Below are 18,242 nucleotides of genomic sequence, written 5' to 3' on the forward strand. Positions count from 1 at the left end.
TGCACTTAACGAAAGATGCTTAATATGTGCTTGCTGATATTAGTTTAAGGTGGTAGCATTAAAACTGCGAAAACAAGAGAACAGTTAGCGTACGTTTAGGACCTCTGATATTACCTTTTGTTTTATTGGATTTTAGAAAATATTAATGATATCTAAACAGACTCAGTGACATAAGACAGTTTAGTAGCAATTATGAAACTGAAGTTGGTATCAGGAAAATAATGGCGTCTGCTGAAAGTGATGTGTAACAATCACTTGTTATCTTTTGGGTTTGAGTTTGGGTTTCTTCAGAATTGCCTGGCTTTCTGAAATGAGAAGTGAAGTGGTTTTGAAAAGTGGCAGCGGCACATTTCAGATAGGAAAAGTTACTACAGTGTAATGGTGAAAAAGTGTACTGGGAAGTTGCTGAGGTTGCTGAAGTGCTAAAGAGACTTCCTGATACTTTTCAAACATGGAGACATCCCACTATAAAATGACCTTAAGAGGAAAAGAAAAGTACTGAATTTCTAAAGTACTTAACCATAAAATACATTTACATTACCTAATTACTGGCCAGTGAAATTGGATAAAAGCACTGGTATATAAGCAATGGGTGAAAAATAATTATATGATGTCCCCCCAATAAAGTAGACCTACTGCCTTTTACAGGTGTTTAACCCACACAACAGTAAGTTGAATACATGTACTCCTTGCTGTCCTTTTTAATTAAACCCACATCATTATTCACAGACCTTCAGAGGAAGTACCAGGAGTATAACGTTCATGTTCTGCATTTTTGTATGACAAGTACACTTCAGCCCTTTCAACTGCTCTGTCTGATCATTTATGCAGATTCACCATTGTGTACTACATAAGCAGTTCGTTCTTTTCTTCCACAATCCCTGTAGATGTGTTAACACACAACAGGCTTTGTATAGTAACTTATGTGACTAGGTTTTCTGACAAGGAATCATTTTCATAAATTAGATAATATTCTGTGTGTTTGAAAGGGCCGAATGCATCATCATTTGTAAGGAGCACAGATAATAACTTGAGTCAGGCAGAGACAGATGCAATGAGGGATGGTCAGGTAATATTATGTATATAATATGAATACAGATGAGTGTGCTTAACCATCTCCCACACTGAGGCCCAGTATACGATAGTGTAAACCAACAGTCAGTTAATAAGAGCTCTTAAGGTTGATTCTTAATTTGCCTCTCCTTCCCTTTTTCTTGTGAATGTGATTTGATTCTTAAGAGCTAAATCTCATATATTATGATTTGTACCACGAGCTTCAGTTAGAAATGTTTATGTCACTGGTTGCCTTACTGGCTATGTAATATGTTTGGTTTAATCCAGACACTTGATTATTTGGGTCTTGTTCGTTTCACTGTGTTCATAGCTGAAACTGGCTTTGGGTCTTTGATATCAAACGTGGTTCTTTGATTTCTAGTTCGACAGGGGTGTTATTTCTTTTCCATTACATGAAAATGTCTATGCACCAGCACCAGTTATTCTGAGGTTTAATGTCTGAGAATAGAGCCCTGAGATCTTGACACCCCATTTATGACGAATCGTCTGACATGTTATCGCATTCTCAGTGCTCCAGCTGTGTTTGATAACTCAGACTATGCAGTGCGAAACAGGGTAACAAGAAATCACTAAGTCGTACCCACTGACATGATGGGAACATGCAAGGCTGCTCTGTGAGCCAATCTACATTGGATTACAACATATTAATCAAGATATTTTGGTTCTTTCTATGCAGCATTGTGTCTTCTGTGGCATTTTGTTCCAAAAGTTAGGCGAAACCTATATCTACATTATGTAAAGGAGAATACAGGTGTATAGCAGAGGTGTATAGCAGATTTGTATAGCACAGGTGTACAGCAGAGGTGTACAGCAGAGGTATGTAATACAAGTGTAGCAATGGTGCAGTAGGAACAGTTCTAAGCGGACAAAATAAATGCCTAGACCCTAGTGGCATTAGATTTACTCTGTTACACCTCGCGCACTTATACAGCACAAGTAACTTTGAAACAGGGGGAATACATATATTTACCAGTCACTCTAGGTGTTGTAAAACAAAACAAAAAACACTAAAAGCAAGCATCATATACTGCAGAACACCTGAATATGTTCAGTTTGTTTTTTTAGAGAATGGTGTGAGAAGGTGCTCTAAACCCTCTTATTAAACACGATTTGGGTCTGCCTGGGCTGTAAATGTGAAGTCAACATAAGACAACAAAAAAAAATTGATGCCTTTTGGGAAACCCAAGCTGCATTTCATGAGAAATTCATAGTCATCTCATATATACTTTAAACCTTCCAGAATTAATGGTGTCCTTAAATGAAGCCCCCAAAAGGTTTGCCACCTTTATGTAAATGTATAAAATACATTTTCCTTCTAGAAATGTGTAACAAAATCTAACTGACATATATTACCATTCAATAAGATATGATGTCATCTGTGTCTGTTTCTCTGGTTATAAATATGAGGTGGTGTACAGGTACGTTAAGATAAATCGGGCAAAAAATAGTTTCACACTGGACCACTGGAGCTTTTATGAACATCCTGGAAGAGCACAGGGGAGTATTTTGCCCTTCAAGAGTGGGGATTTAAGACCTGAGATATACTTCATGGGCTACAAATGGACAATGCCAAGACTTGGTGGCATCTTAGCCTCCAAACTATAATTAACTCGTACTTAGTACCAACAATGTCTTCACTGTCATCAAATGACAAACAATGACAAACACCTGGAGTTTTCTAAAAATCCCAAGAAGTCTATTGGACCCACATCCTCTGGTGAGAGGTTTTTAGCCACAAACATCAGAGGTGAGTTGGCACATATGGTCAGGCAGAATCCTAATGCTTACAGAGAAGCATAATGGTAGACTTGAGACGTGGGGCCGTTTTTCTTCCAAAGGCCCTGGAAATCTTTTTACAATACATGGCATAACGGACCCCTTCAAATACCGGGATAATTTATGTCAAAACCTGCCCTGGAGGGACTTCTAATTCTGCATGAAGACTAGGTCTTGATTGTGGTTGGATCTTCTAGCAGCATAATGTTTTAAAGCATACCTCCATGTCCATACACAAACGGCTCATTTCCCCAGAAATAAAATGGCTTTTGCGGAGGTGCCACTAGACCCTTGACCTAATGCATGCTGAACATCTGTGTGTTGCTATAGGTGATAGTCTGCAAGTGAGGACCAAGGATTAGAAAGATTTTGCATGGAGCAATAAACTTGAATCCATCTATATATGTTCTGTCTAACCCAGCATTACAGAAAAACTTCAGTGTTATTTTCTAGGTACAGGGATAGTGTATGGAGTACCGAATGCAGATTGAAACATTTTCAGTGTATATCCAAACCTTGTGCTTGCACGACTGATGAAGGGCCTCTGTCCAAAAAACTCAGTTTGTTTGGAAATCTTGTATACTACTGCAATTTTACTACTTCTGTATACATACACATACATGCCAAAAGTGAAGACAAATATGCATGCAAAAAATCCCAATGTGTTTATCAGTAGTAAGTAGGTCCTCCTGTGGCTTTGATGATGGCCTCGCATCTTTGACATGACTATCATTATTGGCTTTTTCAAAATTGTCTAAAAGGACTGTTTCCACACACTTTTCACAGTCGATTTTATGTTTATGAGGTAAAATCTTTACAAACTGACAAACTTTGTGCGCAGGTCTAAGCTTTGGTTTTCCTTCTTGGCTTTTGATCAAGTCAGATTTTTTTGATCAAACCAGTTTCTCTCTGCTTTCTTTGGATGATAAGAACATTCTTCATACCGTGACACCAATACCGCCGCACCAAATTTAAGTTAAATCTACCTTCTCTTTCTCCTGCCCCAAGGAAGCTGCTTATTCCTCAGTGCTGTCCGCAGGAGTGTCAGATGTTAGTTGACTCCATGCCACACAGATATAAAGCAGTTATCAGAAATAAAGGTCATACAACTAAATATTAGTTCAGTTATCAACAGAAAATCTAAAAACAGCTATTTGTTCTGCAAACAACTTTCAGTTTATACTTTAAATATTGGAGTTTGTAAATGAAAATGAAGATGCTGCTATTTTTTTTTTTGAACATATGGAAATAAATGTTATTATGAGGATTTAACTTTTTCTCAGTTGTTTAAAAATACACTGGTATTATATATATATATATATATATATATATATATATATATATACATACACACACACACACACACACACACACACACACACATTGTGTGTGAGTAATATATACATACACTGCCACTCTAACTCACCATTCACATTTTAGAATCACATGTAGTCTTTCTCATTCATGTAATTATCCAATTCACCAATCAGGTGGCAGAAGTGCAGAATGAAATACAAAGTGATATACAGACACAGGTCAACAGCTTCAGTTAATTTTCATTTCTCAGAATGGAAATAAATGTCATCTGGGTTACTCTGAGCACGGTATGGTTATTGGTGCCAGATGGAGTTGTTTAAATATTTCAGAATCTGCTGATCTGCAGATCTCTTGGGATTTTCATGTGCAACAGTCTCTAGATTTTACACAGATAACAACAACAAAAAAACCAAAACAAAAACAAAACAAACATCCAGTGAATGCCAGGTCTCAAGGCTGAGATGCCTTGTTCATGAGAAAGGTCAGAGGAGAATGAGCTGACTGGTTTTGAGCTGGCAGGATGGGTACTATAACCCAAATAACCACTTGCTACAACCTTGTTGAGCCACAGAGTCTCTCAGAACGTGCATGTCAACATTTGAGGTGGATGGGCTACAATAGCAGAAGACCGCATCTGGTTCCATTCCTGTTAGACAAGAACAGGAATCTGAGAATTCAGTGGGCACAGGCTGGTCGGCTGAAGATTGTAAAAATGTTGATTGGTCTGATGAAACCCAGGGCCCAGTAGTCTTTCCAGTTTGTTCCTATCACACATTGGGCACCCTTCAAGCATCATTTGAATGCACCAGACTATTTGAGTATTGTTTCCGACCATGTGCATCCCTTTATGGCCACAGTTTACCCATCTTATAATGGCTACATCCAGCATGATAATGTGCGATGTCACTAAGCCAAAGTCATATCAAACCGTTTCCAAGACCATAATGATGAGTTCAGAGTACTTCAGTGGCCTCCCCAGTCACCAGATCTGAATCCTATAAGGCGCCTTTGGGATGTGATAGAATGAGAAATTCACAACATGAGCTCACACATCTGCAGAAATGACTTGATGCAGTCATGCCAACATGAACCAAAGCTGTTTTTGATACCCTATGAAATCCATGCCATCAAGAATTGTTTTGAAGGCTGTTCAGAGAGCTAGATGGATGTCCTGCTCAGTATTAGTGTGGTCTTACTAATAGAGAGAGTATATTTTCACTCTATCATGCTAATAAACAAGTCTTTCATCTTCCTGTTCTTAATTCAGCCTTTCTTATTCTTATGAAGAGTCCCAATAAATCTAGACCCCACTGTAATTGTGAACTCATTGATATTTGGTTGAAAAGTCCACATTAATCAAATTTCAACATTTTAAATCAAAATTCAGTCTAATCTTGTTGAAATGAGGTTGCATGGAAAAAGTTAGAAAATGCTACATATTGATAAAATATAAAACGAATTGACACAGTAAATGAAGCAAATGCATTATGTTACTATAAAGAACATTTTTCCTGTAAATGCTAAAATAGTAGCACTTATGTTCCTTCAGTAATGAATTGGTCCTATATTTTTTTATTTTTCCAGTTTGGTTGAAAAAAGCAGATGAGGACCTCCCCCATAAAACCAGATGCCTCCTTCAGATCAAGGAACATTAAGAAAATGAACAGCAATCACCTGACCTTTTCAACTGGACAGGATTTCCTGTTTTATTATTTTTTAAATGAATGTGTTACTGACCAAATAGCAGATAATAATTTTAGATATAAAGCATAACAATGAAAATAGGGTGGGTGTTTTGTTTTTGGCTGTGCAAAACCGCAGGGCTAGCAGGGAGCCATCTGCTCAAAGCCTGAAATGCACGAGACTGGTTTTAATTGTTGTTTTTTTTTAACTCAGTATGGTGCATGTGATAAAAAAACAAAACAAAAACAGCAACTCTTTTTCCAGTTGCACCCTGTTTGTAGTTAGTTTTACAGCAGGCACAGAAAGTACTTTACTCTATATGACCAGTGATCTTAGCACTTTAAAACCAGGGAAAATAAGTCCCTAGGGCCAAGATTTATTTCTGGTCTCCTCTTGTACATGAAGGACCCCAGACTCACTAAAACCATGGCCAGATCCTAGGCTCACTATAGACTGAGTGTCAAAAAATAAGACATTTCTGGAGTTAGAGCATGCTTTATATCAGAGAAAAGAATGCAAAGAATGCAAAACTGAGTAGCGCTCTGTCTCAGGAGGAACACAGCTGGCTTTGATGCAGTCAGAACGTGGGTATACCTTGTGTCTCTATTCCTCCAAAGCCCCCGGAGTGCATGTTACTGGCAGCTGTTGAATAGTGCTAGCCAAAGAACCACCTCAGTGCGATACAAAGCTAAGCAGTCTCCCAGGATGCTGTGCATACCGGGGCCTTCTGTATAATCCCAGATAACCGTCCTCTAATATTGATCCTCTGCAATACCCAGACATGGCCCCATTGCAGCTATTCTTAGTATCAACCCTGCATAGCCACCAGACTACATATTATTAACCTCACCATGGTTGAGCCTAACCTGGATGGTTATTTATGACATCCTCAGCTCACCGCTGGCCAGAGCCAACTGGTGAGGATCCTCCCCACCATTACAATGCAACAGCGGCTCACCTTCTGCTGTCAGAGTGATGATAACTTATGCTAATGCTAAAAGAGCTTTGCAACTTTGAGCATTAGTTACTATTACTATTTTTTGAGATGGCAGCCAAAGATAAATGGATGAGTCGTCTATATGAGGGAAAACAAACCTGTTGGTTCAACCCATTTCCATGCAGATGTCTTGAGGCAGCTGCTATGATGGAACATCATCTGCTTTTAATTATTGATAGTATGAGGCTATTCTCAGAGCTGCTATTACTTTTGTGCTAGCTTTCTAAGCACCCACCATGAAGACTCACGTCTGTTCACCCGAAGCAGATGATCTCATATTTATTCACTTTTGTGGGCGATATGTATGAAGGAATATAGCCTGAATGTTGTCATTAGAATATTTGCAGATTGCAGTTGCGATTGTGTCGAATAGGTTGGCCTAATTTTCATTTTGTCTTAATGACAAGATTATGTTTTGCATATGTTTCTTTCTCATAGTGAAACTGGTTCAGAAATAGGTGGTAGGTTAGAAACTGGTCTGAGATCAGAAAAACAAAAAAAAACATCTCTTGTCAGGAGCTATGCTTCAGGCAATGGCCATAATATCCTCACTCGCAGCCACGTGTTCTTCTGGATCTTGCTTTTTTATTCTATAGTTGAAAGAGCTATTGAGAGTGGAACTAACTGACTTGACTGCTAGCACTTGACCGTGCCTCTGTGGTTTTTTTATTTGATTCAGTATACGACTGACCTTACTATCTGAAATATGATCTTCCTTCTACTAAAATGGAATGTCTGGTTCCAGGTTGGTTGTACAAATGATTCCCTAGAAATTGAGGCTAGGGGCCACACGCTCTTGCTGATTAGCGAGTGGAGCGATGCTTCCTCTTGCGCATTCCACATAACGCAGTTTGCGTGCATAAAGCTATGCAAAAGAGGAAAAGTGGTTGAGACAAAAATGGTTCCATCTGCTTCCCATGGGTAGCCAGATGAGACTCATTTGTTGTGGTCTTTCATACTTATACACTGGCATCAACCCATTCAGTTCTGCAGCAGTCGACCTCCAAAGTCCTCCTTTGCTGGGAGCTGAGCTTCTTTTCATATGATCCAGTGCAACGAAAATGGAGATCATATTGTAGTTCTGATGCTTTTCACAAACATGGATTTGATAATATTCTGAAAACACACAGCAGCTACAGCATGCTTTGTGTTACTTTTGACAGTTGACCTCTGGACTAACATAGACCCTCCCTCCACACTGAGGTCCATCATGACCAAATAAATGTTTGCATTTTGGCATTGCTAAATGGAGAATGAAGTGGATGTGAAATTAATGCAGATCCTTCAGACTTTGAAAATCGGTCGTTTTGCCTTATGTAAGTGCCCCTCTTTATCAGTGTTCAGTGAAAAGGATACATAAAGCAAAGGAACCGAAATTAATAATGACAAGGAGCTAAATGAATAAAGATGTGGAGTAAAAATGCGTTATTAAATGCAGCCTACGCTCTCAAGACCATGTTGCCATGGAAATGGGTTATGCTGGTGAAGTGACAGAGTTTAAAAATACGTTCGACATTTGTTAAGGAATGTTACGCAAGGGTTGCTCTGTTTCTCTCTCTCTGTCTTGTGCACATGCTCTCTCTCTCTCTCTCTCTCTCTCTCTCTCTCTCTCTCTTAATCTTTCACTCGCTCACTCATTCACTCTCCCTTGCTGTCTCTCTCTCTTGTGTGCACGCACTCTCTCTCTCAATCTTTCACCCAGTCACTCTCCATCGCTGTCTCTCTCTCCGTCCTTCTGTGAACTTGGCAGTTCCCTACCCCTTGCCTGGACACACAAAAGCGTGAGCAGACCCTTGGATAGGCATGGGGACCATGGATAAGCAGGTGTTAAGGCTGGAGGTTAATCTGGTGTTAAGGCTTGGTGTTAAGGCCAGGCGTTAACCTGGCTTTAAGGCCTGGCATTAACTTAGCGTTAAGGCCAGACATCAACCTGGCGTTAAGGCTGGCTGTTAACCTGGTGATAAGGTGGGGCATTAACCTGGTGTTAAGGCCTGGTAATAACCTGGCTCCTTTCTATCACTGATGAATGAAACCCTGAGGCACTGTAATTACAGCATGCTTCACTGTCTTCCTGTCCAGCTTAGGTCAGTGGAAGATATAAAAGAGGTGTGTGTGTGTGTGTGTGTGTGTCTGTGTGTGTGTGTGTGTGTGTGTGCGTGCGCGCATGTACCCGTGCCCGCATGCATATAATGTGTGCACATGCATCCCGTTTTGCCGTTGACTATGAATAGAAGCTCTTTGAATATTTCTGTGCCACGTGACATGCTGGTTTGAATAAAAGTCTACATCATTTCATAATTGAATGGTGTATGTGGAGAAAGAGGTTTGGAAGTTAGTCACTTGGGCCATTACTACCAGGGTAAAAAGGGAACCCAGGCCCCTGGCTGGCTGGGGGAGGGGCTTCTGTCAGGGACACAAGATGTGTGTGGAAGGGCTTAAGAAGTGTTTAGGAGATCAAATTCAATTTTGGTTTTGTTAGATTCAAGAGTTTTATTGTCATGTGCCCATCATGTGCTGCGTCATTTACTCTGAACAATGAAATTCTTATTCTGGATTCCTTCCATTCTGTCTAAGAAAAGAATAATGTAAAAGGCTGTGCAACAAAAGATGCTGAAAAGTAGATTGTTAAATGTAAAGTGCTCATTAAAACGTAGTAGTTGTCTAAGAGCAGTAAAAGTTTTAAATGTTCTTGTGCAAAAATCTGCATTAAAAAGTCATGTGCATAGTGTGCAAATGCAGTCTGGTATTCAACAGCAAAAAAGCTTGCATGTATGTATGAGTGTGTCCATGTGTGCGTGTGAATTGGAGTGCATCGCACAGTTGGACAAACAGAGTTCTTGTGTCAGTGTTGGTCATTCACAAGTCTGATGGCCTGTGCACTAAAGCTGTTCCTTGGTCTAGTGGTTCTTGATTTCACGCTCCCGAACCATATTCCTGTTCGTAGAAGTGTGAAGAGACCATGTGGAGTGTGATTTGGGTCCTTAACGGTGATGTGTGCGCTACTGATGGTACGCTAAGTCTACTGTGGTAAATGTCCTCTAGTGACGTGAAGACAGCTCCTGTGATCGTTCTGGTTGTCTTCTCCACTCTCTGTAGAGCTTTTACAGTTCTGTGTGCAGCAGTTCCCAAACCAGGCTTTAATGCCACTGGTGAGGATACTCTCAATGGGTCATCTGTTGCTAAGACTTTTAGCTGGCATGCCAAACTTCTTCAGTCTTCTCAAGATGTACAAGTCTTGCTGTATCAGACAAGATGCATTGTGTGACCAGTTGAGATGCTTGCTGATGAGAATGTTGATGATTTGAAGGTGTTCTCTCTTTCCACCTCAGCCTGTATTTACTGGTATATGTATGTTGTGCTGTCCTCAATCATTGGTCAACAATCATTTCCTTACTCTTGCTGGTATTTAAGGAAAGATTGATTTCCTGGCACCATAACACCACCTCCCTTCTATTTGTTGCCTCATCACCTTCAGTGATCAGTCCATGAATGGTATCATCAGCAAATTTTATGATACTTTTGTTGATCTGGGAAGCACCTCAGTTGTGAACAATGTGTAGGGCATGGTACTCAGCACACAGCCCTGGGGAGTTCCTGTGTTTATGGTTCATGTGCTGGATGTATAGTGGCCGATTCCGACAGACTGAGATAGAAAGTTCAGCACCGGATTTCAGAGGGTAGTCAACAGGCCATGTGTGTGGAGCGTCTTGGTTAATTTAGATGCTATGACTTTGTTAAATGCCAAGCATTCTCACATAACTGTCCTTGGTCTCCAAATGTGAGAGGGGTGTGTGGATTGCAGGGATCACAGCATCCTCTGTGTACCTGTTCTGACAGAAAGCAAATTGGAGAAGGTTTACGGAATCCAGTATGATGATCTGGATGTGGTCTGGACTAGCCTTTCAAAACACTTAATCACGACTGGAGTCAGTGCAATCTGCCAGTAGGCATTGATATTTCTTTGGGAGTTAGATGTTTTAGTTAGATGTTTGACTGTAGTTTCTTTGTGGGTTCTGTGTTGCTGCTGTAATGTTGTAGTTTTGTGGGATGTGGGGGTGTCACATGCACATTAGGTTGCTAAACAAAGAAAGAGACAAGTAAATTAATGATGTCTTGTTTACATCACTATTCTCACACCTGCATCATCTCCAGCAGTGGTTCTGCTCCTGGATTTTGTAATCAGTGGTAGTTAACTGAACAGTAGTTTTGTCTCATTAACAAACTGAACAGTTTACTGAAACGTTGCGCCAATTAGCATATCTTGTTACTGCAAGGATTCTTCTAGGACCATATCTAGAACCTACTTGGAGTTAATGCACTTATCTTTTTTACATGGTCATAGTTAATCTTAATAAAGTTTAAAACTTTTGTCATGTTGGGAAACCTGATAAAATCATATTTGTGAAGCTTATCAAATCAGTATTTTATATCTTAAATTAGTATTCTCATGCATGGGCACATTTAAATGCATTACACCATAGTGGTATGTGTAGACAGGCAGAGGCAAATGTGGCTGTTGTGAGATGTAATGTTACAGAAACATGTTGTTCTTCAAAATAAAATATGGCTTCTAACTATATTGAATATTGGCGCATCAACAAAATGTTGTTTTGCGTTGTTCAATTGTTTCTTGTCTATCTACAGAAAAAATCAGCTGCAGATGTCTTTTGTTTTGACAGTGAAACTTGCTGCTGCGCTTGAGCATGGCTGTAGAGCACTCTACAGGGCCAACACGTCATCTCAGGCGTTGAAAGCATCCCGTTGCTAAGGAAGCTGCAACAAGGAAGTAATCATATGTATAAAAAGCAGCCTAATGATGGCTGTTTATCTGCAGCATGGAGCCAAGGCCTTTTAGCTGAAGGTCTGTGTGAGTGACTGTATTCCAGTTCTGTAATAATTTGTATTGTATAAAACTACAGTGTATAGTTCACCCAAAAGCGTTAATGGGCTCTGCTGTTCAAAAATCTGTTCACATTGTTGTGATGCTTAACATAAACTTTAAAAAATGACACTGCCATTAACCATGGAGGGCTGTTGGGTCCTAGGAACATTTCAAAGCACAGTATTGCTTTTCTTTTTTGGGGGGCAAGCACAGCTGGGGAGTGGGTTGGCAACTGTGTCTGAGCACTGGACTGCAGAGCCCTGATTCAGAGAAGAGGAATACAGAGAGTAGTAAAGGAGAGAAGTAGAGAGAGGAGAGGAGCAGAGAGGAGAAGAGGGAGGAGGAGGGGGGTAGAGAAGAAGGGAGTAGGGGAGATAGAGAGAGGAGAAGAGTAGATGGAGGAGGGGGGTAGAGAAGAAGGGAGTAGGGGAGATAGAGAGAGGAGAAGAGTAGAGGGAGGAGGGGGCTAGAGAAGAAGGGAGAAGGGGAGATGGAGAGAGGAGAAGAGTAGAGGGAGGAGGAGGGTAGAGAAGAAGGGAGTAGGGGAGATGGAGAGAGGAGAAGAGTAGAGGGAGGAGGAGGGGGGTAGAGAAGAAGGGAGAAGGGGAGATGGAGAGAGGAGAAGAGTAGAGGGAGGAGGGGGGTAGAGAAGAAGGGAGTAGGGGAGATGGAGAGAGGAGAAGAGTAGAGGGAGGAGGAGGGGGGTAGAGAAGAAGGGAGAAGGGGAGATGGAGAGAGGAGAAGAGTAGAGGGAGGAGGGGGGTAGAGAAGAAGGGAGTAGGGGAGATAGAGAGAGGAGAAGAGTAGAGGGAGGAGGAGGGGGGTAGAGAAGAAGGGAGAAGGGGAGATGGAGAGAGGAGAAGAGTAGAGGGAGGAGGGGGGTAGAGAAGAAGGGAGTAGGGGAGATGGAGAGAGGAGAAGAGTAGAGGGAGGAGGAGGGGGGTAGAGAAGAAGGGAGAAGGGGAGATGGAGAGAGGAGAAGAGTAGAGGGAGGAGGGGGGTAGAGAAGAAGGGAGTAGGGGAGATGGAGAGAGGAGAAGAGTAGAGGGAGGAGGAGGGGGGTAGAGAAGAAGGGAGAAGGGGAGATGGAGAGAGGAGAAGAGTAGAGGGAGGAGGGGGGTAGAGAAGAAGGGAGTAGGGGAGATGGAGAGAGGAGAAGAGTAGAGGGAGGAGGGGGGTAGAGAAGAAGGGAGTAGGGGAGATAGAGAGAGGAGAAGAGTAGAGGGAGGAGGAGGGGGGTAGAGAAGAAGGGAGAAGGGGAGATGGAGAGAGGAGAAGAGTAGAGGGAGGAGGGGGGTAGAGAAGAAGGGAGTAGGGGAGATAGAGAGAGGAGAAGAGTAGATGGAGGAGGGGGGTAGAGAAGAAGGGAGTAGGGGAGATGGAGAGAGGAGAAGAGTAGAGGGAGGAGGAGGGGGGTAGAGAAGAAGGGAGAAGGGGAGATGGAGAGAGGAGAAGAGTAGAGGGAGGAGGGGGGTAGAGAAGAAGGGAGTAGGGGAGATGGAGAGAGGAGAAGAGTAGAGGGAGGAGGGGGGTAGAGAAGAAGGGAGTAGGGGAGATAGAGAGAGGAGAAGAGTAGAGGGAGGAGGGGGGTAGAGAAGAAGGGAGTAGGGGAGATAGAGAGAGGAGAAGAGTAGAGGGAGGAGGGGGGTAGAGAAGAAGGGAGTAGGGGAGATAGAGAGAGGAGAAGAGTAGAGGGAGGAGGGGGCTAGAGAAGAAGGGAGTAAGGGAGATGGAGAGAGGAGAAGAGTAGAGGGAGGAGGAGGGGGGTAGAGAAGAAGGGAGAAGGGGAGATGGAGAGAGGAGAAGAGTAGAGGGAGGAGGGGGGTAGAGAAGAAGGGAGTAGGGGAGATAGAGAGAGGAGAAGAGTAGATGGAGGAGGGGGGTAGAGAAGAAGGGAGTAGGGGAGATGGAGAGAGGAGAAGAGTAGAGGGAGGAGGAGGGGGGTAGAGAAGAAGGGAGAAGGGGAGATGGAGAGAGGAGAAGAGTAGAGGGAGGAGGGGGGTAGAGAAGAAGGGAGTAGGGGAGATGGAGAGAGGAGAAGAGTAGAGGGAGGAGGAGGGGGTAGAGAAGAAGGGAGAAGGGGAGATGGAGAGAGGAGAAGAGTAGAGGGAGGAGGGGGGTAGAGAAGAAGGGAGTAGGGGAGATAGAGAGAGGAGAAGAGTAGAGGGAGGAGGGGGGTAGAGAAGAAGGGAGTAGGGGAGATAGAGAGAGGAGAAGAGTAGAGGGAGTATGAGAAGAGAGGCCCAGAGGCTTCCAGCCGGAGAGATTCTGAATAGACCTAGTGAGGGTTATGTAAGATCTCTTATGCATTTCTATTCTGTACAACAGTAAACCCTTCAACTTGATTTCAAGTGCAGAGAGGCAAGGGTCTATGCAAATAGATTGGTACACACACACACACACACACACACACACACACACACACACACACACACACACACACACACACACACACACACACCTGTAAACAAGGTAGATACGAAGAGCCCTTTTGAATGCCTGCATGCTTGTATTCTGCTGCCTTATTTGCCTTACATGGTCGTAGTGCTGAACAGATACAGGATGCAGAGATGGTTTTTTTTTTTATACCATCAGCCTTCATCAAGGATCCTGTCTATACTTGCTACTTTTAATTACTGTGCTACTACCCTATTTATACACCGACATGTCCAAGCTTCTTCTGACTGCTAGGACGTCTGGTTCTGGTGTTGCAACTGGCCTCTGATGCCAGCGTTTCGATGTGTAGTTGCATAACATTGATATGTAATCCCACACAAAAGCATGTGTAACCTGGCATCACATAAGAAGGCTACGCTGGACCTGCTTGCCCTGAGCAGTGTATATTTCAGTTCAGAGTACAAACACTAGAAAGCACCTATGCAAGTGCTCCCCCTGCTCTGGACCTTTCTGGAGGCAGCTTCTGGATCTTTGTTTTATGTTTTTGCTGCCTTGAAATTGTGTTTTTTTGAGAATGGTACAAAAGGTTTGGCAGATCTGAGTTGTAATAAGAACCAGAGGAGATTGCTACAGGAGTAGTGCTGTGCTGACAGTTTAATCATTCACGGAACCAGAACTCATTACCTCCAGACACTTGGGACACATCCCACCTGTCAGTGTGTGGAGAAATTTGCTGCATGTGTCAAAGCTCTGGGCAACCCCTTAGCAGGAAGAAGACTGGGAATTTCCGTAAGACTAAAGAAACAATTTAATTAGAATGGTTATTGAAATGTAGCATCTCAGATAGAGCCTACAAGTTGGAACTTGGTCTGAATCTTGAGTTGTTTCTCTGTTACTTTCCCAGCCTCTGGAATGCCATCTTCGCTTCTCTGTTGTTTCCATACATCGCTGGTATTTGAGGATTATGGGTATAATGTGTACTTATTTGAATGAAATATGTCCTGGATGTTCTGCTTCGCTGAACTGAATGTTCTGTAGGGTCTGATGCCTGGAACCTGTTAAAAGGTGGCCCTAATTTCCCTCAACCCACCACCTCTTTCCTCATAGGCCTGAGTGACATTGACTGAGTTGTTTCTCACAGCTGCTGTGCGGTGACTGAGTGTATTTATTTGCCTTGCAGATGGCAACGGCCAGGGCCCCTAACCCACTGGTGTCATGTTTTGATCATATTTCTTCCGTTTTTCACTTTTAACCTGGCTGTCCACTTCAGTAGGGTTTCAGTGAGATTAATGAAATAAATGTGTACTGCACATACACTCTTAAAAACCCCCTGAAAGTTTTATTGGATCTTCCGAGGGCAAAACCTTTATCAGCATGTGCATAAGGCAAATGTTGTAATTAAGATTTATAAATTAAGCTGGGCTGTCCTTTTTTGACATGTTTACATGTAAGTTGCTTTTGTGCTTTTGTGATATCCTGGACCCTGATAGGTCATGGTCAATGAGCCTTAAAGCACCCGCAAATGCTGTTGTGATTGGTAATAATTTAACACTGGCATCATGAATCAGACATCCTGATCTAATTTTCATAATGCTCACCATCTCCCACTAACTTTTATTTATTGTTAAAAGCCTTTTTGGTAAAACATCCCTTTAAGAAGAGGCCAGATGTCAAATCCAGTTTCCATTCCTGGATTTTGTAATCACAATCAGTTACAGTTAATGTAACTGATTGGCCACTTCTCCTAGGATAAGTACCTTCATCTCCAGGGCTGTGATTTGTTTTATACACACAGAAGCACAGAGAAGCACAGAGAAACACACAGAAGCACAGAGGAACACAGAGAAACACACAGAAGTGCACAGAAGCACACAGCTTCAAGTGTGAACTCTAGCAGTACCGTGTACGCTCGCCTGTGCCTCACTCGTACCCTCTGTCCGTTCCACAGCACTATTTCCTCATCGTGTTCGGCCATGACGGGCAGAAGCCACTGGAGCTGCGCACAGAGGAGGAGGTGGAGTGTGATGAGTGGGTGGAGCTTATCCAGCAGGCCAGGTAAGCCATGTGCGCACACAGGTAGTGCCTCAGGCTCGGGTTTGTAGGACAAGTCTTGTTTATCAGGATGGAGTGGGTCGGTGTAGCGAAGCGTGCTGTGTAATGGGGCATATCAATGAAGAAAGTAGAAAAGCCTGACAGCCAAGCTCAACAGCACTGTTGCTGCTTTCCAAACGGGACTCTTGAGAAAGCGCTACCTCAAAACCAATGAACTGCCGCAGAACACGGTTACCAGTGTCCCCCATGGGAAACTGAGGTTCACATAAGGGTTTTATATTTGCCACAATGATTTTTTACAAAAAGACGTGAAAGTCAGCTAAGGGGTGGGGGTAGAGATACAGTGACGAGGTCCACAAACCACACGCACACGCCATCTCAGATCTGAAGCACTCACTATTTAGCAGTCGACTGCCAGAAAGGCTCTTTATTTACAAGTGGGGCCATAGCGTTTAGGTTTGGATTGCATCAGTGGCTGTATCTGCTGGAATGAGATGGATTAACAGACTGGGGAACGGGAATAACTCCTGTATTCGCTCATCACAGGACCCAGGCCTCAGCTCTGCCAGAGAGAGAGATAAAAAGTTTTAATATGCAAATCTGGCATGCTATTTCATTTTTGAAGTACAACTTTTGGAATTTTTACTATTATACCGTTTACATAATTAGAAATACCATGGGTTATGATGCAGTTTGCTGGATGTAATTTGGTTAGAGTGCATGTGCTGAAATACCCAGTGATGTGAAGTAAACCTTATTGAAGATGTCACATTTGAGCCCTGAATGCACTATATGTGCACTGAACACTCGGCAGTCTATAGTGATTCTTTGAACGAGTTCCTCTGAGGCTCCTCGTTTTTAGTAGCGATTCATCCACTGATGAATGCTTTAATCAAGTCAGACTTTAGCAGCTGTGCTTTAATACACATTAACGTAATGAAATATGTGCCTGGCGTTTTCTTCTCTGCCCGACCCAGTTACTCTGACATCATCATCGAGCGGGAGGTGCTCATGCAGAAGTACATCCACCTGGTGCAGATTGTGGAGACGGAGAAGGTGGCAGCCAATCAGCTGCGCACACAGCTTGAGGACCAGGACACGGAGATCGAGAGACTCAAAGCTGAGGTAGACGTCAGCTATTCGTCCACGGTGCCACTCCAGGCCATGCTGTGTTTGTGCTGTTGGTTCTCTGCTGTACTTTTCTTCTTGTGAAAGGGGGGCTTTCATGTTTTGGGACAGCAGATCTGATTCGTTATTCACTTCAGTTGGACTCATTCACTGAACTCTAGGCTAAATTGTAAGAGAGTAAAAGAGTCTCCTGGATTGGGGTTTTGGTCATGATCCAGTCACATATATTTACATGTGCAACCATTTTTACAACTTATTTAGGGAATTCCTTAGCCTGCCTCAATATTTCATATAGATACAGCAAGCAAATGTAGCACTGCTTCTGACTGTTTTTAGTATTTTTATTTGCATAAAATGTTATGCTTAATTGCATTTTAACTCATTTTAACAGTATTTCACTGAAAAGTCCATGCTGCTTTGCTGAGTTGTGGTGAGATATGCTGTGATAGGTCATCTCTTGGTGGTACACTTCTCCCACTCCAATTACACATTACTAGGGAATTATCCATCCCATTGGTTGGCTCTTGTCACCATGGGGACAGAAAATTCCCATTATTGGCATCGCAGCGTCATGTTATTGCTCACTTCTGAGGAAGTGTCATTGTGTAGCTCCACGAGGAACATCTGATGGAGTGAAGCCATGCTGTTTCAGTAAGAACCTACTGCATCATTTAGAGGGGTTCAGTATATCAGCACTTGGTGCAGGTTGGACTACAGTGCCAAACAAGGAGAGTTTCCCGCTGTGTGTGCATATTTCTTGCTTCAGCACATTTTCACTGTGCTATCGAAAGAGTGTCCAAATGTGTATGCCAGTCTGCCATCAACCCGCCCAGCGCCCAGTTTACTGGCACGTCTCTACAAAGCAGAGCGGGGGCCTCGCAGTCCTTTTGTTTGATTGCGTCAGTCAGCAGTCAGTCACCAGTCCGACAGGATTTT

At 42.6% G+C, this 18,242-nt stretch overlaps 1 protein-coding gene across 2 annotated transcripts in view; it reads left to right on the forward strand.

Annotated features, from left to right (window-relative positions):
* The window catches only part of rasgrf2b (Ras protein-specific guanine nucleotide-releasing factor 2b), a 48,115-nt gene that overhangs the window by 2,560 nt on the left and 27,313 nt on the right, over window positions 1-18,242 (forward strand). For both annotated transcript variants that reach the window (XM_027006201.2, XM_027006202.2), the window contains exons 2-3: window positions 16,075-16,181; window positions 17,156-17,303. In XM_027006201.2, coding sequence (XP_026862002.2) covers window positions 16,075-16,181; window positions 17,156-17,303 — 255 coding nt within the window. The remainder of the gene's footprint in view (window positions 1-16,074; window positions 16,182-17,155; window positions 17,304-18,242) is intronic.

Source organism: Electrophorus electricus, chromosome 9 (genome assembly GCF_013358815.1).
Source record: "Electrophorus electricus isolate fEleEle1 chromosome 9, fEleEle1.pri, whole genome shotgun sequence".
Classification (NCBI taxonomy): domain Eukaryota; kingdom Metazoa; phylum Chordata; class Actinopteri; order Gymnotiformes; family Gymnotidae; genus Electrophorus; species Electrophorus electricus.